Source organism: Epinephelus lanceolatus, chromosome 14, assembly GCF_041903045.1.
Source record: "Epinephelus lanceolatus isolate andai-2023 chromosome 14, ASM4190304v1, whole genome shotgun sequence".
NCBI lineage: Eukaryota > Metazoa > Chordata > Actinopteri > Perciformes > Serranidae > Epinephelus > Epinephelus lanceolatus.
Window position 1 is genome coordinate 26,164,022 of NC_135747.1, and position 19,750 is coordinate 26,183,771.

Genomic DNA, 19,750 nt, shown 5'->3' on the forward strand with positions numbered 1-19,750 from the left:
CGATGGCTTTGCACATGTTTGAGGTCTCCTACCCTCTATGGGACCCACTAATACAAACTCATAGACCACAGATATCTCCCATTAAAGGAATACTTCATCCCCCAAATGACCATTTGTATATGAGTTACTCACCCTGTGTTAACGCTGAATTCATGAGGAAAACTTAGTTTAAAGGAGACATGCGGGAAAAACAAAGAATCCAACATCAGAGTACGTTTTTAATAAGTTGGAGTCATAGGGGTCTGCGTATAACACCAGCAAAACTTTATCAAAACATCCATTGACAAACTCTCTCACAACTTGTGCCGTATAATCGAAGTATGATTTATCTAGTTGTATGCTTAGTACTTCCCAAACAGACAGCCCTTTCCAACAGGGAACTGAAACATATCTATGCTCTCTTCACAGCCAGACTCCATTGACAAAAACAGTAATTTTATGTCAGTGAATAGGACCACTGCTGGTCTACCACTGCCTCGATCAGTTAGCTGCGTTGTGTTTTTGTGTGACTTTAGTGTATTGTGGGGTTTGATCGAAATCACCAAAGTCACTTATTATTACAAACAAACTAACCGATTGAGGCAGTGAAAGCCGAGCAACTCCCGTATTCAGCAAGGTAAAATTAATGTTTTTGTCAATGGAATCTGGCTTTGAAGAGAGCATTGATTAGTTTCACTTTCCATTCATTTCCCTGTCGGAAAGGTCTCTGTTTAGGGAGTGCTGAACATACAACTGGATAAATGAGATTTGGTTATACTGCATGAGTTGTGTGAGAGTTTGTAAACTGATACTTTGACATAGTTTTGCTGCTGTTAAACATGGACCCTTACGACTTTCATTCATCAAGAATTTTTCTACGTTTATGGATTCTTTGTTCACTGTGTAAAACATATTTTTAATCCCAAATTCTGCACAACATCGGGTGAGTAATTGATATCCAAATGATCATTGTGGGGGAGGAGTGGTATTTTAATAGGATAGTTTCATGTGCCATTCATACACACAGTCAGTTTTACTTATGGTTTGGAAGTGATTTAGTGTTTTATTGGTTTGTTGTAATTAGCGTTTTAGCGGTATTGCAACATGTCAACAAATAAAAGCAGAAGTGCATATTTAAGCTTGATGTGTATCTGCATGTGATCGGGTTTAGGTGGTGGCCCCCCCAAAGAATTGCACAAGAGCTTCTAGGAAATCTGTTACGGCACTCTCCCAGGCATGCTTTCGGCGGCTTCGGTGCTATGGTCTTAGATCGAGCACCAAACTGTGTAAATAGGAATCAGGCACTTGATTGATGAGAGCACCTTTGTAATTATATACAGCCATCCTATTTGCTTTGGCAAGACATCTGTCGTCGGCCCTCCTTAAATGTCAGGTTGTGGGTGTGGCTGCAGAGAAATGCTGACAGATTGTCAGTTTTCAGCACACCTGCAGGGAGCTCTCACTGCCGTCTATACAAAGTTCTCATCTTTTTAAAGAGCGCCGTTTACGATGTATCTGCTCATTCAGCAAAAATGAATGTCCTGATGATAATTTTTTCAAAATACAACTTCCTGTTAGAGTTCAGCAGTTTTTGTGAGTTGGGAACTTTTGCCCTGAAGAGTTAAAAAAAAAAAAAAAAGAATAACTGGGACTCTGGGGGTGAGACAACACTAAACACACAGCCAGCATTCTGATCTGTGTTGCAATATCCTCGGTACGCAATGTGCTGTGTTAATTCATGCTGCTTGGCACGCAAGCCTGAGCATCTCGAGGTAACGATGATTCTATTTTCACTTGTATAGTTGTGATTGTGGTGAACCAGAAAAAAAGATCCATCCTCATGAAAAGCCAATGGAATGCATTCAGTCCGTGCACACAAGATCTTTCAATGAGTAAAATGAGCTTGATCCCCTGGCTTATGTGTGTATGTTCAGTGATTTGTAGAAGGGATTTGGGGGCTTTAACATGTGCGTCTACTGGCAGAATGTTCTTCAGACACTGGTGTAGCACACAGTTATTGCCTCGACACCTCATTGTTCCAGCGCGGCGCTTGTGTGAGGCTGGGTTGCTGAGGTTGCTGCTACTGCCCGTCTTCGCCGCAGGCTGCGCTCTCGGAGGACACAATTGAGAACAGAATTAATGATATAAGGTCACCATATTATTAATAGCAGATGATGATAAAACTGCACAGACTCTCTGGACTGTGAGGCATAACTTGGACAGCGCAATTGAGCTCGTATGTCATCTTAAATCTCTGAGGTGTTGCAGTGGTTTCACCTGATCAGCTCTGCAGAAACCACATTAGTTTCTCTTGGAGCTCTCAGCTGTCATAACTACGTGCTCTCTCTCCGAGGAGCCCAATTTTTCCTCTGGCACTTTATATTTTATATCATCACTGGAGGGATGTCTATATTGCTATGAAGTAATTAAGAAAATACCTTCCCTCCCAGCCTCCTCCATCCTCTGGAGCCAGCTGTTCAACACTCAACACACGGTCCTCACACTGGCGTTTGCCTGAGACGAGACCGGGCAAAGCCGAGGGCTGAGCGTAATTGAGCGCTGGCAGTAGTGCGCATGGTCCTGATTGCAGCATGTTCCTCCAGAAGCAAGGTTTATGTTTCATCATGCGCCCGTCCACCGCACTCCATAAAAAGCAAATAAACTTTTCACTGGCAATGGCATAATAATGACACAGTTGGCTAATGACTGAATTAAAGAGTCGTAAATACAGCTCTGCCCCCTGAGAGGGACGTGAAATATCTTACATCAACTCTACAGTAGGTGCCCTCATTTAACCACCCGTCTGTACTGTACCTTACATAACACGACATATTGTTCTGATTATCTTTTTTACAGGAGTTTGAGCCAAATGCCGACCTCCACTGATGGCAGATCGCCATATCTACTTTATCATATCTCCCTCTCCTACTGACCAACATATTGGGCTGTCCCAGATGAAGAATGTAGGCGAATGTGTTGAAAATTTACTGCTGTGCCTTGTCTCAGTACTGTAAGTGGTGCAGGAGTCTAAATTAAATGGAGTTGAATGAGTGACTTTGGCAGGTCTCTGGTTGGTGTGGTTTGGGCTGCTCCCAGAGCAGCATAGAAGCAGCCTGGCAGTGGTTTGACTGTTTGACTGAGCCTGCTCTTCTCTTTCACACCAGCTCTCCGTGGCCAACAACGGGAGCATATAAAACCCTCGTCCCATCTGAACATATTCCCTTTCTTGCGGCAGCATCTGCCTGATTCCATTGGACACGCGTGGACTTTTGTGTTAAATTACGTTCGCTTTTATTGAATTTGATTCATCCGGGGTGAGTTGTAGTATTTAAAGCAAGAGGAGTATGACTAGATTGGTAAACTTTCATTTGAAATTTTATCATCCCATTATGTTTGGCAAAATGACTTTGAGCTGCTGAGGTTTTGCTTTTATCCAGCGCCGATGCCAAACATTCAGTAAATTTGTTCCACGTGTTTGAAAAGGGAATCCCAAGAACATTAAACCAAGTGTATCATTTATTAAGCGCTCTCCGTTCAGCGTGGTAAAGAGAAGGGAGTTTGGTGTCGGTGCCAGAGTGTATCAGGCCCAGACATGAGCCGGAGAAGTGGTGGGATGACAATGAGGCGTAGACAGTATGGGAGGTTAGTAGTGTTAAGGCATGATGTCGGATTTCTGCCAGGGCACACCAAATCCGAGCAGATTTCTAGACACAGCAAGGGTGTGTCCGTCTACTCATAACGGACAACCCCTCTGCCCCGTGTTGTAGAAGATAGTTTATGTGCTTTGAAGGTATGCCAGGCATCCGTAGCAAAAAGAGGTGTGACTGGTTGTTGTGAACGTGCAGGGGAAGTGGCTGAGCGAGGTGCCTGTCAGGCAGCCAGCGCTCGCTCAGGCACAGACAGCACCATCTCCGCAGCCTTTGCTCTTTGATGTGGCTGGCTCTTTGAAGAACTGACACCCTTCTCTCCTTTTCACAGTGCCTGGAGCCCTGCAAGGAATCCTGGGACCTGAAGGAAAACCAGTGCCAGGATTTATGCGAGGTATGTCACTGCCACAAATACCGTGGTCGCCTCAGACTCGAGTGTTTGAGCTTTTCATACTTAGTGGGAAAATTCAGTAAGAGGAAAGTTTGAGAGGAGTGTGAAGTAACTCTTTCTGCGCTGTAATGACACTCTCTGTGAGGCTGAATCAAAGCTGTTTAAATGTACCCACCGCTCCGGTGAGTCATAAGCTGAAATGTAAACAGGACAATCCCTGTTAGCTCACAGAGCGGCCTGTTTGCCGGCAGGCAGGTTGGTCTTAAAAAAGTAATCTGACATATATTTTCCCTCTCCTGCTTTTTTCTCCCTCCCCCTTCTCCTTAGCCGCTCTTTCCCAAGAAGCACTACGAATGTCTCACGAGCTGTGAGTTCCTAAAGTCGGTAGAGGGAGTGAAGCAAGGCGACTGTCCTGCCCCGGAGAAGGCCAGCGGCTTTGCAGCGGCCTGCGTGGAGAGCTGTGAGGAGGATGGAGAGTGTTCAGCTGTGAAAAAGTGCTGCTCCAACGGCTGTGGCCACACCTGCCAGCTGCCTAAGAACCTCTACAAAGGTAATACTAAAAGTTAAACCTCCATCTTTAAGATTTCAGTCCTGGGCTGTGGTCAGTTTTTTAGTAGTCATGTTACAAATCACGGTGTAAAAACAACTTAATAATATGAACATACAGAAAATGAACACCTGAATCTGCAGCTCCCCTTTAAATACAGAGCTTTATGGTGAGTTCCAGCTCATTGTTTAGCTATCCAGCCCACAACTTTACAATTTTGGATCACTCTCACAGCTCTGTCAGTGTTATTTTCAGCTGCACCAGGCAGATGTTATGAGCAAAAAGCTCTAAAAACCCACTGTACATCATAGGAGAGACCCAGAATAGCTGAATATTTGATCTAAGGAGCCTGATTCAGCTGCCAATCTTTCAGTCGAATTGCCGCAGTTGTAGGAAAATGTGGTTATGACACCAAGGATCATTCCATTTGGGTTATACGGTGTGGCTGAATGTCTGATTTGACATAGGGTTATTTGCTTTTTCACAAGAAATTATGATATATAAACTATTTTGGTAAAAAAAAAATGTCTTAATAAGAGCACTCATGAAGAAGGTTTTATGACTTATGAATGAGAATACGTAACCCAAAAGGAACCAAACTAGGTGATGTGTTCTTGCTGTCGGTCTATTGATTTCTTCCACTCCCCTCCAGCACTGTGGACAGTGGTGTTGCCGTACCTACATGCATAGACCTACACACACACTTCTGACACACAACAAGCAGCACTGGACGGAACACATTTTAATACAAAAATAATTCTTACACCAAGTCAGGAAGAAAAGTTGTTTAATTATGTGTTTCAGCTTTTTTGTCCAGTGTGGAAAATATGGAAATTAATGTCGCAAATCTATCAATAAACCACCACAACAACAACAACAACAACAACAAAAGATTTGACTGTCAGTCTAGACCAGCAGTACACTGTCTGTTTGGCACCAAACAGCCAACAGACAAAGTTAGCGACTAGCTTCTAAACATAGTGGAACAATTAGCAGCTTAAAAGTCAGCTATTTCCCTCAGAAAGTGGTGGAGACCAAACACAGAGCTAAAAGAGAGTAAAAATATTGGATGTAGATTTATCAAGTGGACACAAACATGACTCAAAATGATTAATAATGTTTCTCCGTAAGTGCTGGATATGTAAATAAACAACTGTTCGCCAACAAGTTTGCTATCTTAACTGAAAAGGTGATGATATGTCAGTGCTGTTAAGCCGAAAACACATGTTATTTGAGGGGCTTATCTCCGGGTCTAAAAGGTAAAACCAATGTAGAAGTGCCTTAAACCTGCATCTTTGTAATAGCTAGTAGTAGGGAATTCCACTGGATGCAAAAGTCTGTTTGTATAGAAGTTTATCAGAAACTGACCCTACTTCTCACTTGATTTATTACCTTGGTAAACATTTTTTTTATTGAGATTTCGGTCTCAACTGGTAGGTAACAGCATGATGTTCATTTTGTAAACTATGATCCCATTAAGAGTAAAATAGATGATAAAGCAGGGCATGGCTACCTTGTGAATGACAAGTCACTACGATGGCAGTGTCCTTGGGTTCTTCCTCTGGCAACGACCAGAATACCAAACTCCAAGTTCCAAAACCGTAGTCCACAAACCTTTGGGTGAGGTCTCAGTGGCTACATTCACTTCTTTCATACAGTGTATGGTTTGCAGATATGTTTGGTGGAAGGTGTAGAGATGTGGGAGGGAGGGTAAAGGGTATGACATGCATCAAAGGTCCCGAGGCCGGAATCAAACCCAGGGCATTGTGGTTAGGTGATATGCACTGTAACCACTCACTGACTAAGGCACTCTAGTTGCAGGTTTGGATGGAAATGTAATGATAGCTTATGATACATAACACAGATTAGAAACCTCGTAATTATTAATTAGAGGGAGAACGAAGTTCAACACAAGCCAGGGTGACACACTAAAATGTTTAAACGTTAGTCTGTGTGCACTAATAAAGTTGTTTAATTGTCCATGCTCGCAGAAACTCGTCTCTTCATTTAATCATTGCTCATTAATGTTTCCAAGAGGGACAAGATTAACGCGGTTCATCAGCTGAATTATGGATACACCCTCCCACCCTCTCTATTTATCCTACTCAATACATGACGTTTCATTTCTGGTAATGCTCGAGTGCAAACGTCATGTTCTTAATGTGATTAACTGTTGCAGTTTGCATCGTTTTCATAAACAGTGTTGAAGCAATTAATCCCCCTCTGTCAAACATCAGGGTTTAAATCTCAGTGACGTAAATTGCAGATTATCTTGAACATTTTTGACAACTTGCTCAGAATCATAAATCTTAAATTCATCTCTTGGTATTGCACTTCACCCACACATCCCTCACACTGTTGCAAATTGGAATATATCTTCAGCCTTGAATTTGCTGGATAAGCTTCAGGGTTTCACAGACGCAGATGTACCCAGGAATCTTAGCTCCAGTAAAACAGTTTAATAGCGCTGCCCAAGGCGGCCTGATGTTCTGAGGGTGCTGAGTTGTTATGTGAGAGAACCAAGAGCCTCTGAACTTGGAGATGGGAGCTGGAACTACATTATATACACTATCAGCACACAATTGCTGGCAGCCTGAGGCCATAACAAAGTTGAGGAGATGTTGAAGTGAGAGCAGTGGAAGATGAGTCTAAATCAAGCCTTGAACCGCAACAGTGATCGGCTGGGGCTGTGTATGCTTTGTATCACACTGCAGTTAGTGTAAGCATGTTTTACTGTGTGTAGTGGAGAGAGGCATGTGATTTAGAGTGTGAGCTTATGCACACAGAGGAGCATGCTAGTATTTATGTTTGATTTGGAAAAAATCCTGAGGGACTTCATGGTGGATGTTGTGCTCAAAAGGTGAATAGCACATTAATCGGGGGGAGAGATGAAAGCAAGCGGAACCTTGAAAATTGCAATATAGTGACCCAGTCAACGAAAACCATTCACCACACTGTGAGACCTTCAAATCAAGCAGTCTGCACGCTGATTTTTAGTCCAAACACTGAGCTCATGACGGGTCGCCGTCAGCACTGCATTTACACTGAATTACACTGAGCGTTATGGTGAAAGTCCGGATGGAATTTCTGTCCTGGTCCTCCAGTGTTAAAGGTCTAATTAGTTGCTCATGGTTTGAAGAGCGTAATTGTTTCTATGTGTGCACAAGTGTGTAGTCTTTGCCATGATGAGCCATGATGCTGGAAGCCATTAGCAAACACAAGCGGGGAGAAATGGAGCGTTTCCCCCACTGAGATCACTCTCAGATGTTTGTGTGTGTGTGCGTGTGTGTGTGTGCGTATGTGTGTGTGTGTGTCTTCAGGTTAGGGTCGCCAGCCCACGTGTGTGTCCCTGATAGACAAAAACTTCAGTGTTCAGGACTGGACCCCCACAGGGCTTTTGATGAGTAACAAAGCTTCTTCTTTTTTTACATCAATAGAGCCTCATGCTGTTACACATCATCCACTGCTCTGTAGTGTTGTCTCAAAATTGTATTCGTGGGAGTGTGGCTCTGATAATATAATGCCCTGCACGTATGGGAACAGGTGGTTTACAGGGTGGCTATGGATCCTTAAAAAGTCTTAATTTGTCTTAAATGCACATTTACAAATAGATGGCCTTAAGAAGTACTAAATTGTCTTTAATTAAGATTGGATAGGTCTTAAGTAACGCCACCATAAGAATCTCCAGTAACCAGGAGGGAAACACAATTTGATGGGGAATAGACCTTGACACAACACCTTTATGCTCCCATTTTTGCCCCCTCTACACATTTAGATCACATAGTAGAGTGCTGCAGGGGTGACATTTATTTGTATTTCAACATCGTCCTGATTTCCTCGACAAAACGCCTAAGGGATTTTTCCATTGGATTTTGGATTACTGCAGAAAATAAGCTCTGTTGCAAACAAAATCTCTTAAAACAAAATACTTAAAACATCGCTTTTATTACTTATGAGGCGTTAATGCAATCGCAAAGAGTAAAAAACTAATAAATGGACTACACTATGGTCACAGCACTTTGAGGATGACCCCACAACGAGGCCGTAAAACCGTGGTCGGTGTGATGACATTCCGTAGTCTCATTTAATCAGTAGTCAGCAGCCGTCATGTAAAAGCTTCACAATTTATAAGTGGGGTATTTACCATATTTTTAAAGTATTTTAAATCATAGAACAAAATGTGAAAGTCTCCACAGACCTTATATCAAGCATCTTACTAAGAACCCATTCAAAAAAACCATCGACTTTGAGGCAAGGGGACTGGAAGTGCTAAAATGTTAACTAATTTCAGAGTTTCCAGACTAATTCCTGCAGCACTCTATGGTGGAAATCACACATGCAGAGCGGTAAGAGAGTATCAGTGGTGGAAGAAGTGGTCAAACCTTTTACTTTGGTAAAAAAGTATAAAACTACTGTATTACAAATAAAAGTCCTGCATTCAGAATTTTACTTATGTGAAAGTACAAAAGTTTAAGCATCAAAACGTACTTTAAGTACCAAGAAAATGACTCATTATGTAGAATGGCCCATGTCAGAATAATGAATAATATCAGAAGTCATATTATTGAATTAGAATTATTGACGCATCAATGTGATCGTCACTTTAATGTTTTAGATGGTAAAGATGGAGCTCATTTTGACTACTATACTGCTGGGTAGTTAGATGTATGTTTTGTGTTAATATCCAGCGGCACAGTGGTACAGTGGTTAGCATTGTCTCCTCACAGCTAGAGGGTTCCTTGTTTGAACCCAGGGTGGAGGGAGTCCTTCGTTGCGGAGTTTGCATGTTTCCCTCATGTCAGCATTTTTCCAGGTACTCCGGCTTCCTCCCACAGTCCAAAGACATGCAGGTTAACTGGTGACTCAGAGTGGAAGTTATAAGTATCAGAACATGGAAATATTCAAGGAAAATAGAAGTACCTCCGAATTGTACTTAAGTGACAGTACATCATCACTGGATTATCAGTGTCATTTTGACTAACTGTTCATTTTGAACTGACACCCATGTGTTTAGTCGGTAAGAGTGTATTTTCACTGTGGGTGTGTATTTACACCACAAGTTTTGTCTTGAATTTCATTTGAAGTGGAATTAATAAGGTTTTAAAAAGTCTGAAATTCCACTTGTTTATACCTGCAGACACCCTGGGTTATTAGACTCTTCTATTTCTGTCATTTGCATATCTTTCTCGCTAGTTCTAATTTTGTCTGTTCCTCAGAAGAATTAGCATCACCACATGTGATGCAACCCAAATTGTTAGCGTGCTTTCTGATCAGCAGCGGCACACAGTTTTACCCTGTATCGTGAGAGAAACATGCAAAGAAGCTGGAGGGGTGGTTGGAAGAAAAAAAAAGGGAAAATGTGAAAAATGCAGATGTCGCAATGAAATTGAATTCTGCGAGTGTTATCTCCACACTGTCACAACAAGTCAGTCAGTTAATCAGTCCATCAGCCACCCTCAGTTCACGGTATGTCTCTTGTGCTACAAGCAGTATTTGTAGTGTTCTCCCCATCCCCTGTAATTACAGCAGTCATTATGACAGTATGTGCGTGAGTATTGAGAATTATATTCCTGGAGTGTAATTGTTGGCATGATTAAGACATGAATGGACGCCGTCCTCTTGCTCCAGCAGCAGTTACATCACAGTTTTGGAGGAAGCATGCAGCCATTGAAAAATGAACGTTGTATGATTCTTGGACCGAACCTGACCCAAAAGTTATCTTTGGAAAGAGCAAGCTGAGAGAAAGTGTATTCGTTGTCCTCCCACGTATTGCGGAAGAGAGAGGTTGTGTGTGTGTGTGTGTGTGTGTGTGTGTGTGTGTGTGTGCGCGTGTGCGCGTGTGTGTGTGTATTTTTGTGTGGTTTGTGCTTTGCAGGAGTGCTTGTGTGACTTTGTGGGAAGATGAGCTAAGACAGAGGGAGAGGAGGAATGCTGTGGTTACCTTGGTGTTCAGTATTGCACAGGAAATGTGACACGTTTGTTTCGTTTGCACACACACACACACACATGCGTGCACGCACACAGTCGACCGTGGAGCTGTGAAACCACAGCACAATGACCCCCAGCTGTTAGTGTGCAGAAAGCTGTTATCTGCGGCACAAAACAAAGTACTGACTCCATATGCATGTGGCTCAAGGACCCTCCTCCATCTCCCAGGATTTTATATGCCCCGATCAATCACTTTTACATGCACTGTATGAAGACTGAATAGAGATATAAGTAGATCAAGCGCTGTGCATACAAAACACTGTCTTGATTATGTTGTTTACCGACACGGCGCGCAGTAGCCTTGAGCGTGTGTTGATGCTGTTTATAAATGCGGAGCAGTGGTGGGCCGCTCAGCAGCGACAGAGGTCCAACATAATGGTCTGAAGTGCTAGGTGATTTATTGAGAACTGTGGGATGTATTCTGCCTTCTCCTGTACTTTCAAACTTGCTTTTCCAATCTCCATCTCATTATCACTGTGCCCAGCGCTCAATCAACAACTCACTACGTCTCTGCTGCAATAAATTTACTTGAGAGAGTCAGTCTGACTTGGCTGAGCACTTGGCCCAGTCCTGCACTTAATAAATCTCTAATTTATTGCACATGGCCGCGTTGACTTTGTCTGAAAGGCTGAATGTAAAGTGCAACGATGCAAGTGAACTTTACATATATGTGTGTATGTTTGCACTGGTGGATCTTGTGTCCGGAGGAGAGGGAGATGTTCCGCAGGCCATCTCGCATACCTAGATGCAAACTATGTGTTTCATTACTAAGAAGTGCAGCTACTAAAACACATTACTCATGCCAGGAAATATCACAATCTGTCACAGTAGAAAGATGATGCTGTTGACCCGCAGCGTGTATTAAATCTATTGCGGTGAGGTCATGTCTCATTTTCAAATCTGTATCTGTCCAACTCTGATGGTGTCATTTATCTTTCCGCCCAAAGAAAGGAAAACAGCAAATTTCTTGTTGAAGTTCACCTACAACGTTCCACACAGCGGTGATATTAACTTCTGTCACGACATCATCTGTCTTGCTTGTACTTTTAGGAGTCCCGCTGAAGCCGAGGAAAGAGCTGGTGTTTTTGGAGCAGCAGTCAGGTCAGCTGGAGATCCGCTGGTCATCCAAGTTCAACATATCCGTGGAGCCCGTCCTCTATGTGGTGCAGCGCCGCTGGAATTATGGCATCCACCCCAGCGAGGACGATGCCACCGAGTGGCAGACTGTGGCACAGGTAGGAATCTACGCACCATACGTACGGAATACTGAAGCATGTCAAGTTTTCCTCATCAAATGATGTGATGTGAGTGATTCGTTTCATCCGACATTTGGGATTTGCATCACAGAAATGTCAGCCTCACATGTCCCAGCGTGCCACATGCTACAGCTGTGAAAGTGCTGCAGTGCGCTGACAGACTGTTGCACACGGTTGCACATTCCTCGCAGTCACAGTGTCTTTGAAAGTTTGGCAAAGAGAAACACGCAGATGACTGATGTGGCAGCAAACTCACATGGGGCTGTGACCCTGCGTGAACCCTGACCCCTGTGGTTTTCTCTCCCCCCATCTGTCCCTCAGACTGCAGAGGAGCGCGTCCAACTGGCCGACATCAGAGCCAGCAGATGGTACCAGTTCAGGGTTGCTGCAGTCAATGTCCACGGGACCCGCGGCTTCACTGCGCCCAGCAAACACTTCCGCTCCTCCAGAGGTCTGTGTGTGTATGTACACGTGCATGTGTGTGTGGCCTTAAGTTCCTGTTTGACACCCAATGCCCTCCATTTGTTATGGTGAAGACCTTGGAACAGGTGGAGCTTTGGGGAAAGAGTTAAGACCTGATTTGACTTCTGATCTGACCAGTACATGTGGTGAAGCTGTCTTCATCAATGACTTAAGGAAATTGTGTGGGTTTTTTTAGAAGACTAAAGAAGAAATTTTTAATAAGACATCATGTGTGTCCTCAGCTGTTCAGCCCCATGGCTCCATACAGCAGCAGAAAACTGATTATGACCTAAAGGGATCGTTTGGATCTTTTGAAGTGGGGTTGTATGAGGTTATCCACAGTCAGTGTATTACGTACAGTAGAAGGCAGTTGGCATGCCCTCTGTGTTTTGACATATAGGCTGGAGTCTGACACAGACTGTAAACAGTTTCTGCCGAAGCCAGACTCCATTGAGAAAAACAGCGATTTAACAAAGCTAAACACAGGAGCTGCTGGTCTACTGCTGCCTTGTCCAGTTATTTTGTTTGTGTAGCTGTGTGACTTTGGTGTTTAAAAATTTAAGTTCAGATTCACTAAAGTCACGCAATAACGCAAACTAACTCACAGATCAAGGCAGTGGTAGACCAGTAGCTCTTGTGTTCAGCAAACCCAAATTATTGCTTTTGTCAATGGAGTTTGGTGGATTTGACAAGAGCGTAGAGAGGGAACTGAAGCTGTTTATTGCTTCCCCATTGGAAAGAGCTGTCTGTGGCAAGGTAAAGCTGTGACAATGCTCTGCTGCTGCTCTCCCTGCCTTAGGCTTTCCATGTAGGCGCATGGAAGGGCAGGCTAAGAGGCTTTCTGCGTAGGCCAGAGGAAAGGCAGAGAAGCCCCAAGGTGTTCTTGACTGAACCTGGATAACTACCTCATACAACCCCACTTCAAAAGCTTCAAACAAATGCTTAAAACATGATCGATAAAGCTAAACATACATTTATCACTATTGACTGGTGGTGTTTGCACTGCTCAAATGTGTTTATTTAAAATTGTTTTTAGGTATTAAACCCTCTTTTGTTCATCTTGTTAACCTGAGTTGTAAATAAGAGCCCCCCCTCCACAGCCTCTCCACATTTACCCAGTGAGCTAAGTAGAAAGGGTAATTCATGGTGATGCCAAGTAGAAGGCGAGTAATGAGGAGGGACTGGGTGTGCAGAGCATATTTTTTTCTGAGCTGCAACCAGATCTTCATTTCTGTCTTCAAAGCAGGGGTTTCCCCCTCTTTACAGTCATATAAAATGTAATACGTCTGAATTAGTCAGGATATTGCAGGTTTCAAATGAATGCAAGTGTTGTCTTGCTTCCAGAGGGAGTGACGCAACCGAGGCGCGCTTCAGATCTTTGCCACAGATTAGCGAACGAGCTCTGATGGCATCCTGCGTCGCTGCTCTGCTCCCGCACCCTGCACTCTGAGCGTTAAACGACACTAAATCGTGGTGTTGTGCTGCAGATGGCATTCGTTAAAGCGACGGCCAATTGTTGTGTGGTTCCCAGGGATTACAGATTTGTGAATATAATATTGTGTCTAGATTGAATCTGATCCAGATCAGATACAGCGGGTTTGACATGTAGAGGCAGAGACATGTGCCCGCCAGTTCAGCCTTGAGTTCAGCGTCTGCAAATGTATATCATGTAAAATAGCGTCTGCGTGTGTGAACCACTTTAATTTAACAACTTGGTAACGCACAGTGCACATCAGCATACTTTACAAAACTTGTGTTATTTATTCATTAATGTAAAGTTGTTTACTAGTGGAACTTTGGCAGACGTCCTAAGTACTTCCATGTTCTGCCAAATACTAAAAACCTGTGCCAAATGCAAAACGTATTAATGTGTTTGGTGGTGTGTGTGTTGACCTGCCCTGTCAATCCTTCGTCATGCATTTACTCCCCAGAGCGTTCTGGATGGCTGTCAGACAGAGCCAGACACCAGGTGGGAAAAGGATTCTGCTGCAGGGATGGAAACCGATCTCCAATCAGGCCAATCAGTGCCAGAACGTTGATAGATTGATGGGAGCTGTCATGGATTTGATGAGCTCCTGGCCATTCTGTCATGCCATTGTTATTTATATAGTGCGGCCATATCATCTGATTGCAATTTTGCACTACCATACTATGTTAGGGCAATTTGTAAGAACTGACTGCTTATTTGTCTTGCGCTGCCGACATCAGCTGGTATGGAGAGCCGATGTGTCCACTTGTGCTGTTGGACGGGGTTAAATGTGTTTCAGGTGGGAGAGGGCAGGAGGAGAGGAGAGCCAACAGGGCTGTGGCGTGAATCATTTTCTCATTACAGAGGCTATTCCCTGTGGTATAGCGTCTGGCATGTGGCCCTGCCTTTCCTCCTGCACCAGGCTGACATCAGCTGGGTCACAGCATACACGGATAGGTCCAGAACCAGCTTTACTCTGGACGCACACACACATTAGTTCGAGTACAGGAATGTTAAATGTGGAGCCAAAGTGAGCAGCATGTGTTTGTTAACCTCTGACCTGCGCTCTCCGTCCTGGCGATGGCTGTCATGGACGTGACATGACACCTGTCATAACATCTCATGGCAGATTGTCAGTGGTGGACTAATTACTTTGCGCAGTGTCATACCAGTGGTCCCCCTCCTCTGCAATGCTCACCCGCAAGTAGTGAAAGGTGTCTTGGCCTGTGATGCATTCAACTTGAAATTATACTTGCAAGAAAAATGCCTTGGCTCAAGATGTGTCACATAGAAGAACCAGCGGCCCTCTTTGTCTTCCGCTGTAAACGTCTACAGATGTACTCAAATCTGTTACCGCTGATTGTGTTGTTTCTTGTTGTTGCTATGTCTTTAGATCCATCCGCCCCTCCCAGCCCAACCAATCTGCGTGTCAGCAACGTGACGCTGGGGGACGAAGGCCTGGTGACTGCCCGTCTCAACTGGACCCTGCCAGAGGAGCCTGATATCCCTATACATCACTACAAAGTGTTCTGGAGCTGGACTGTGCCCACCAAGTCAATGGTGCCATCCAAGAAGAAAAGGAGAAAGACCACCAACGGGGTAATCTTCTCACCCTGTCTCAGCGATGTGTTCTTCCTTTTTCTCTCCCTTTTCCTCTCTCTAAGACGACAGGGTCTTGTCCAGGATTATCTCAGCATCTTCTCCTCTGGCTTCAACACGTCACTGTAAATATCCAAGGAGAACGGATAAACATGGGAAAGGGGTTGCATTTATTTGTATATACCGGCAGGGCCATCAATCATGCACAGATTGATACAATGTGTTCTACATTGTTTTAGTTCTTTATATACTGATGAAAGAACCCTTAAACGCACTGTTAAGCTTTGAACGAAAACACATTAAGTGTGATAAATGGCTATATTTGTAGTTATAAATCATCTTTTCAAGGTCTGTGTTTCTTAAACATCTCAATTTGTATTGTTAACTTTTTCTTTTTTTTGCAGTTGATATGTTGAAGCTTGTGTTTTTTCCCCACTCCGTCTTTGATTGTGTATTTCAGCTACCTCTAAAGTGGTACATGGCTTTATTCATGTATTTGTCTTATTTTCGATATAGATCTCAGCAGGGCTGAACAAGTTAAACAAAAATCTAATTGTGATTATTCTAACTGATTTTGCAGCTATGATATGATTTGCAATATGTTACATCATTATTCTCATTTTCATTGATTAATCACATTAAATGATTATGGTGTGATTCTTGCTGGGATCTGTGCCAAACAAAGATGTTGTCTTAAGTCTGTAGAATATGTTGCAGCTTGACAATATTTGATTTAAAATGGCAATTTGAAAAATATTTTAGCTTTAACAAATATTGCCCCTCCTGCAATTTGAAAATTGTGGTAGGTCATATCGGAATTTCGATAAAATTTCGATTAATCAGCTCTAGATCTTCATTAGTTATATAACTATACTCACAGTTGTTATTGTATTATTATAATTTACATTAATGCTTACAGCATATTTAAAGTAAAACAGGACAGGACATTTAAAAACATCCAAGAAACACTCTCAGATAATGACATAGATAAGATATTTTAAGAGACATACCACTGATTCCCACTGTTAAAGCCCAACAATAGTTTAGTTTGCATACTGGAACATTCTCAACTATTTGGTCCGGCCAGGAAGAAGAGTTTTCATGGGCCTTTGTGTGGGATGTCACACAGACAAAGGCCCCCCACTTGCGATCACAATGAAAGGATAAATACAATTTGGTTATAAAAGCTTGAACAAACGGGCAAGCTAAGAGCTTACAGAGTTGGACTTCCTGGCTTGGACGACTCAGAAAGCCGCAGAATAATGTTTTGATTGTATTACAAGTTTGTTTTTCTTGCTTCTACATAAAAATTGTGTATGCAAACATTTATTCAGGCTGTTGCAGATTAAAGCCATGGGTTCATACGCACAAAAATTGACTCTATAGATAAATCATATACATATAAATCAAGACTGTCTGCGCATAACTGAATACATTATTAAGTGCTTTGTGAGCCATCTGCACAATATATCCATTAACCAATGTGTGACCTGATAGCACATACCTGTGGCTCAGTATCTGTAAAGAGCATTTCATTTGAGTCTCAAACAGATAGACAGATTGTCTAGACAGTCCACACACACCTCTATGGAGTCTTCTCCTGAATTAGTGTATGAAATGCATAGCAGATGTGGCACAGAGGAGATAGAGGTGGGAGACACCAGACACCCATTGACACATGTACTACTGGTTTCCACTTTGGCACCTCGGGGCTTTGAAAAGAAGCCTGCTGGTAGAGGAATGTCAAAACACGCACAGTCAATAACAAGAATTCATCGAGCTCACGCTGATGGTGGAATGCTGCAAGTCAAACACAGTGAGGAAGCCCTGGGAGGCTCTGATAACACGGCTCCCTCGCAAGGCCCTGAAGGCTATCTCCTCGCCACGATACCTTCCCCAGCTCCACATGTGTTCTTAATAAGCAGGGCTTTCCCACAGGCCCGCGTTGGCCCGGGCTGAGCTGAGCTGGAACTGTGACTGGGACAATGACAGGGCTTTGAAAGGGGCCTCAAGTGACTGTGCGGTAACATACAAAAGCCAACATGCAAGTGTTTTGTGTTGTTGCAGGCTCAGAGCTGGGTGGATCTGGAGGGACTGCAGCAGAACAGCAGCTACACTGTGGAGCTGCAGGCTGTCACATACTGGGGACAGGTGCGCCTGAAGAGCTCCAAGGCTTCTCTCCACTTCAGCACTTCGCAGAATAATGAGTCAGGTAAACATTGACGCTAATTTTCTATCAGAAATTCAGCTCTCTGGCTTGTTACATGCTTTAAGCCACGAGGGATTGCAATGTTGGTCGGTTATTGATTGTCATAAAATGCTGTTTAGACATTCATAATCCCCAAGAGATGTATCTGAGTGACTTTGAGGACTCTCTGAATTTTCGACTCTCGCTACCATGAGGTTGACATATGTGGCTTTTGAGGAAAATTCCTCAACAGCCATTGGATGGATTGTCCATATTGATCAAATTTGGTACAAACATTCATGTCCATGACAGGATGAATTGTCAGGGAATCACTTTGTCCACACTTTTCTTCTTGCACTACCATCTGGTTAAAATTTCACTTTGTCCACTTTGTGACTAAATCCCTGTCAAACTAATGACATTCCCATCATCCTTAGCTGTACGTCCTTTTTAGTGCTAATTTGCAAATACTAGCATGCTATCTCCACTAAGAAACTGACACAGCCGGTGTAACCAAATCATGCGAAAGTATAATTAAAGGGACAGTTCAGATTATTTGAAATGGGGTTCTATGTGGTACTTATACATTATCAGTGTATTACATACAGTACATGGTGGTCGTTCAGTAGGCTCCCAGTTGGAGAAACCTGCAGGAGTACCGTCGCTGAAACTAAACAAAGTACTGCTGTGGGCGGGGGCAACAAGACAACTTATTTTAGCCACCTAATAAACAAGTCCCACCTGAAAAAAATCAATATCAGTTTAAGTGTATGCTATATTTAGAATGTTTTCATTGCTTTACCTCGCTGTCAGACAGCAATTTCCGACGGGAAAGCTATAAAGGGTTTCAGTTCCCCATCTATGATCTCGTGAAAGCTGCCAGACTCTATTGAGAAAAACAATAATTCTTAGGGTGCTTTCAGACTTAGAGTTGTCTTGCTTTGGTCCGAATCAGGGATTAATTTTGTTACAAAGTCGTATAATTACCTAGAGTTGGTTCATGTTCTCACGGCAGCATTTACAAGCGGACCAAACTGTTCTTGATTGGTCAGAATTTCCATGCAGGAAAAATCCAGGAAGTTAATAAACGTTGAAGAAGAGTACACTTGCAAGATAAATGTGACACTTTCTAATGTCACAATGGAGGGACAACTACGCAGGTTGATTTTAGTGCTGGTCATCGTGGACTATATTGCTGTCATTGTTCATTTTAGTCAAACCATACAGTTTGAAAACGAGGCGTGGCTCCAACTAGAAAACAATGTTTTGATGCATTGGATGTGCTGAATGTGCATATTAAGGCAGTACAGGAGGAGGTGCACATTAATAATCCTCCAGGACTGTAACATGCTCATGTTTAACCCAAACAATGTGTCATGTGACTGCAGTTGGTTCGAATAGAGGTTGGAACACGTTCTCACCACAAACGAACCGCACCAGAGTTTGTTTGTAACCGGACTCAGACCACCTCTTCAAGAAGGTCTCGGTCCGGTTGTTTTGGTGTGAACCTGAGTGCAATTGTTGTGTTCATACCTGCCAAAATGAACCTCACTTAGGGGGCAAATTAACTTGAGTTCGATTGAACTGAACCAAACAGGCCAAGTGTGAAAGCACCCTTAAGCTCGCAGAACACATGGTCTGCCGCTGCCTCCATCACTTATGTTGTGTTATTGTGTGACTTTGGTGAATCCAAACATACTCTTTAAATGCTAAAGTCACACAATTATACAAACTAACCAACCAATTGAGGCAGCAATAGACTAGCTGCACCTGTGTTATATAAAAAATATGTTTTTGTTGCTTCCACAATCTGCAGCGGTACATTTCTTCAAACTGGGGATGTGCCAACCAACATCTACAGCATGTAATACGCTAATTATTGATAAGCAACTCATATAACCCCAGTTCAAAAAATTCAAACTATCCTTTTAGAGTTTCATGGAGGATCATGCACTAGCTGAAATAAAATAAAAATCCTGGATGGTAATGAACTTTCGTAATTGTATCTATACAGGACTGAAGCAGAATCCAATTTTCTTTTATATTTGTTTGTTTTCCTTGAGTTAAATTTTCCTAAATTACTAAGTGTCTTCAGGCAAGCAATCATCGTGTGAATTGCAAAAAGGAATGGCCAAGGTGCGCTGACAGCACATCTGCATTCATTCGAAGCTCCTGCATGTTTAGAAATCACAGAGGAAGCCACGGCACTATGAGGGTGTACATTT

At 43.0% G+C, this 19,750-nt stretch overlaps 1 protein-coding gene across 1 annotated transcript in view; it reads left to right on the forward strand.

The window, feature by feature from the left end:
• Positions 1–19,750, forward strand: part of anos1 (anosmin 1) — a 52,419-nt gene that overhangs the window by 20,293 nt on the left and 12,376 nt on the right. Inside the window, exons 3-8 of the mRNA XM_033613775.2 lie at positions 3,958–4,020; positions 4,345–4,567; positions 11,603–11,787; positions 12,130–12,259; positions 15,132–15,337; positions 17,405–17,549. Coding sequence (XP_033469666.1) covers positions 3,958–4,020; positions 4,345–4,567; positions 11,603–11,787; positions 12,130–12,259; positions 15,132–15,337; positions 17,405–17,549 — 952 coding nt within the window. The remainder of the gene's footprint in view (positions 1–3,957; positions 4,021–4,344; positions 4,568–11,602; positions 11,788–12,129; positions 12,260–15,131; positions 15,338–17,404; positions 17,550–19,750) is intronic.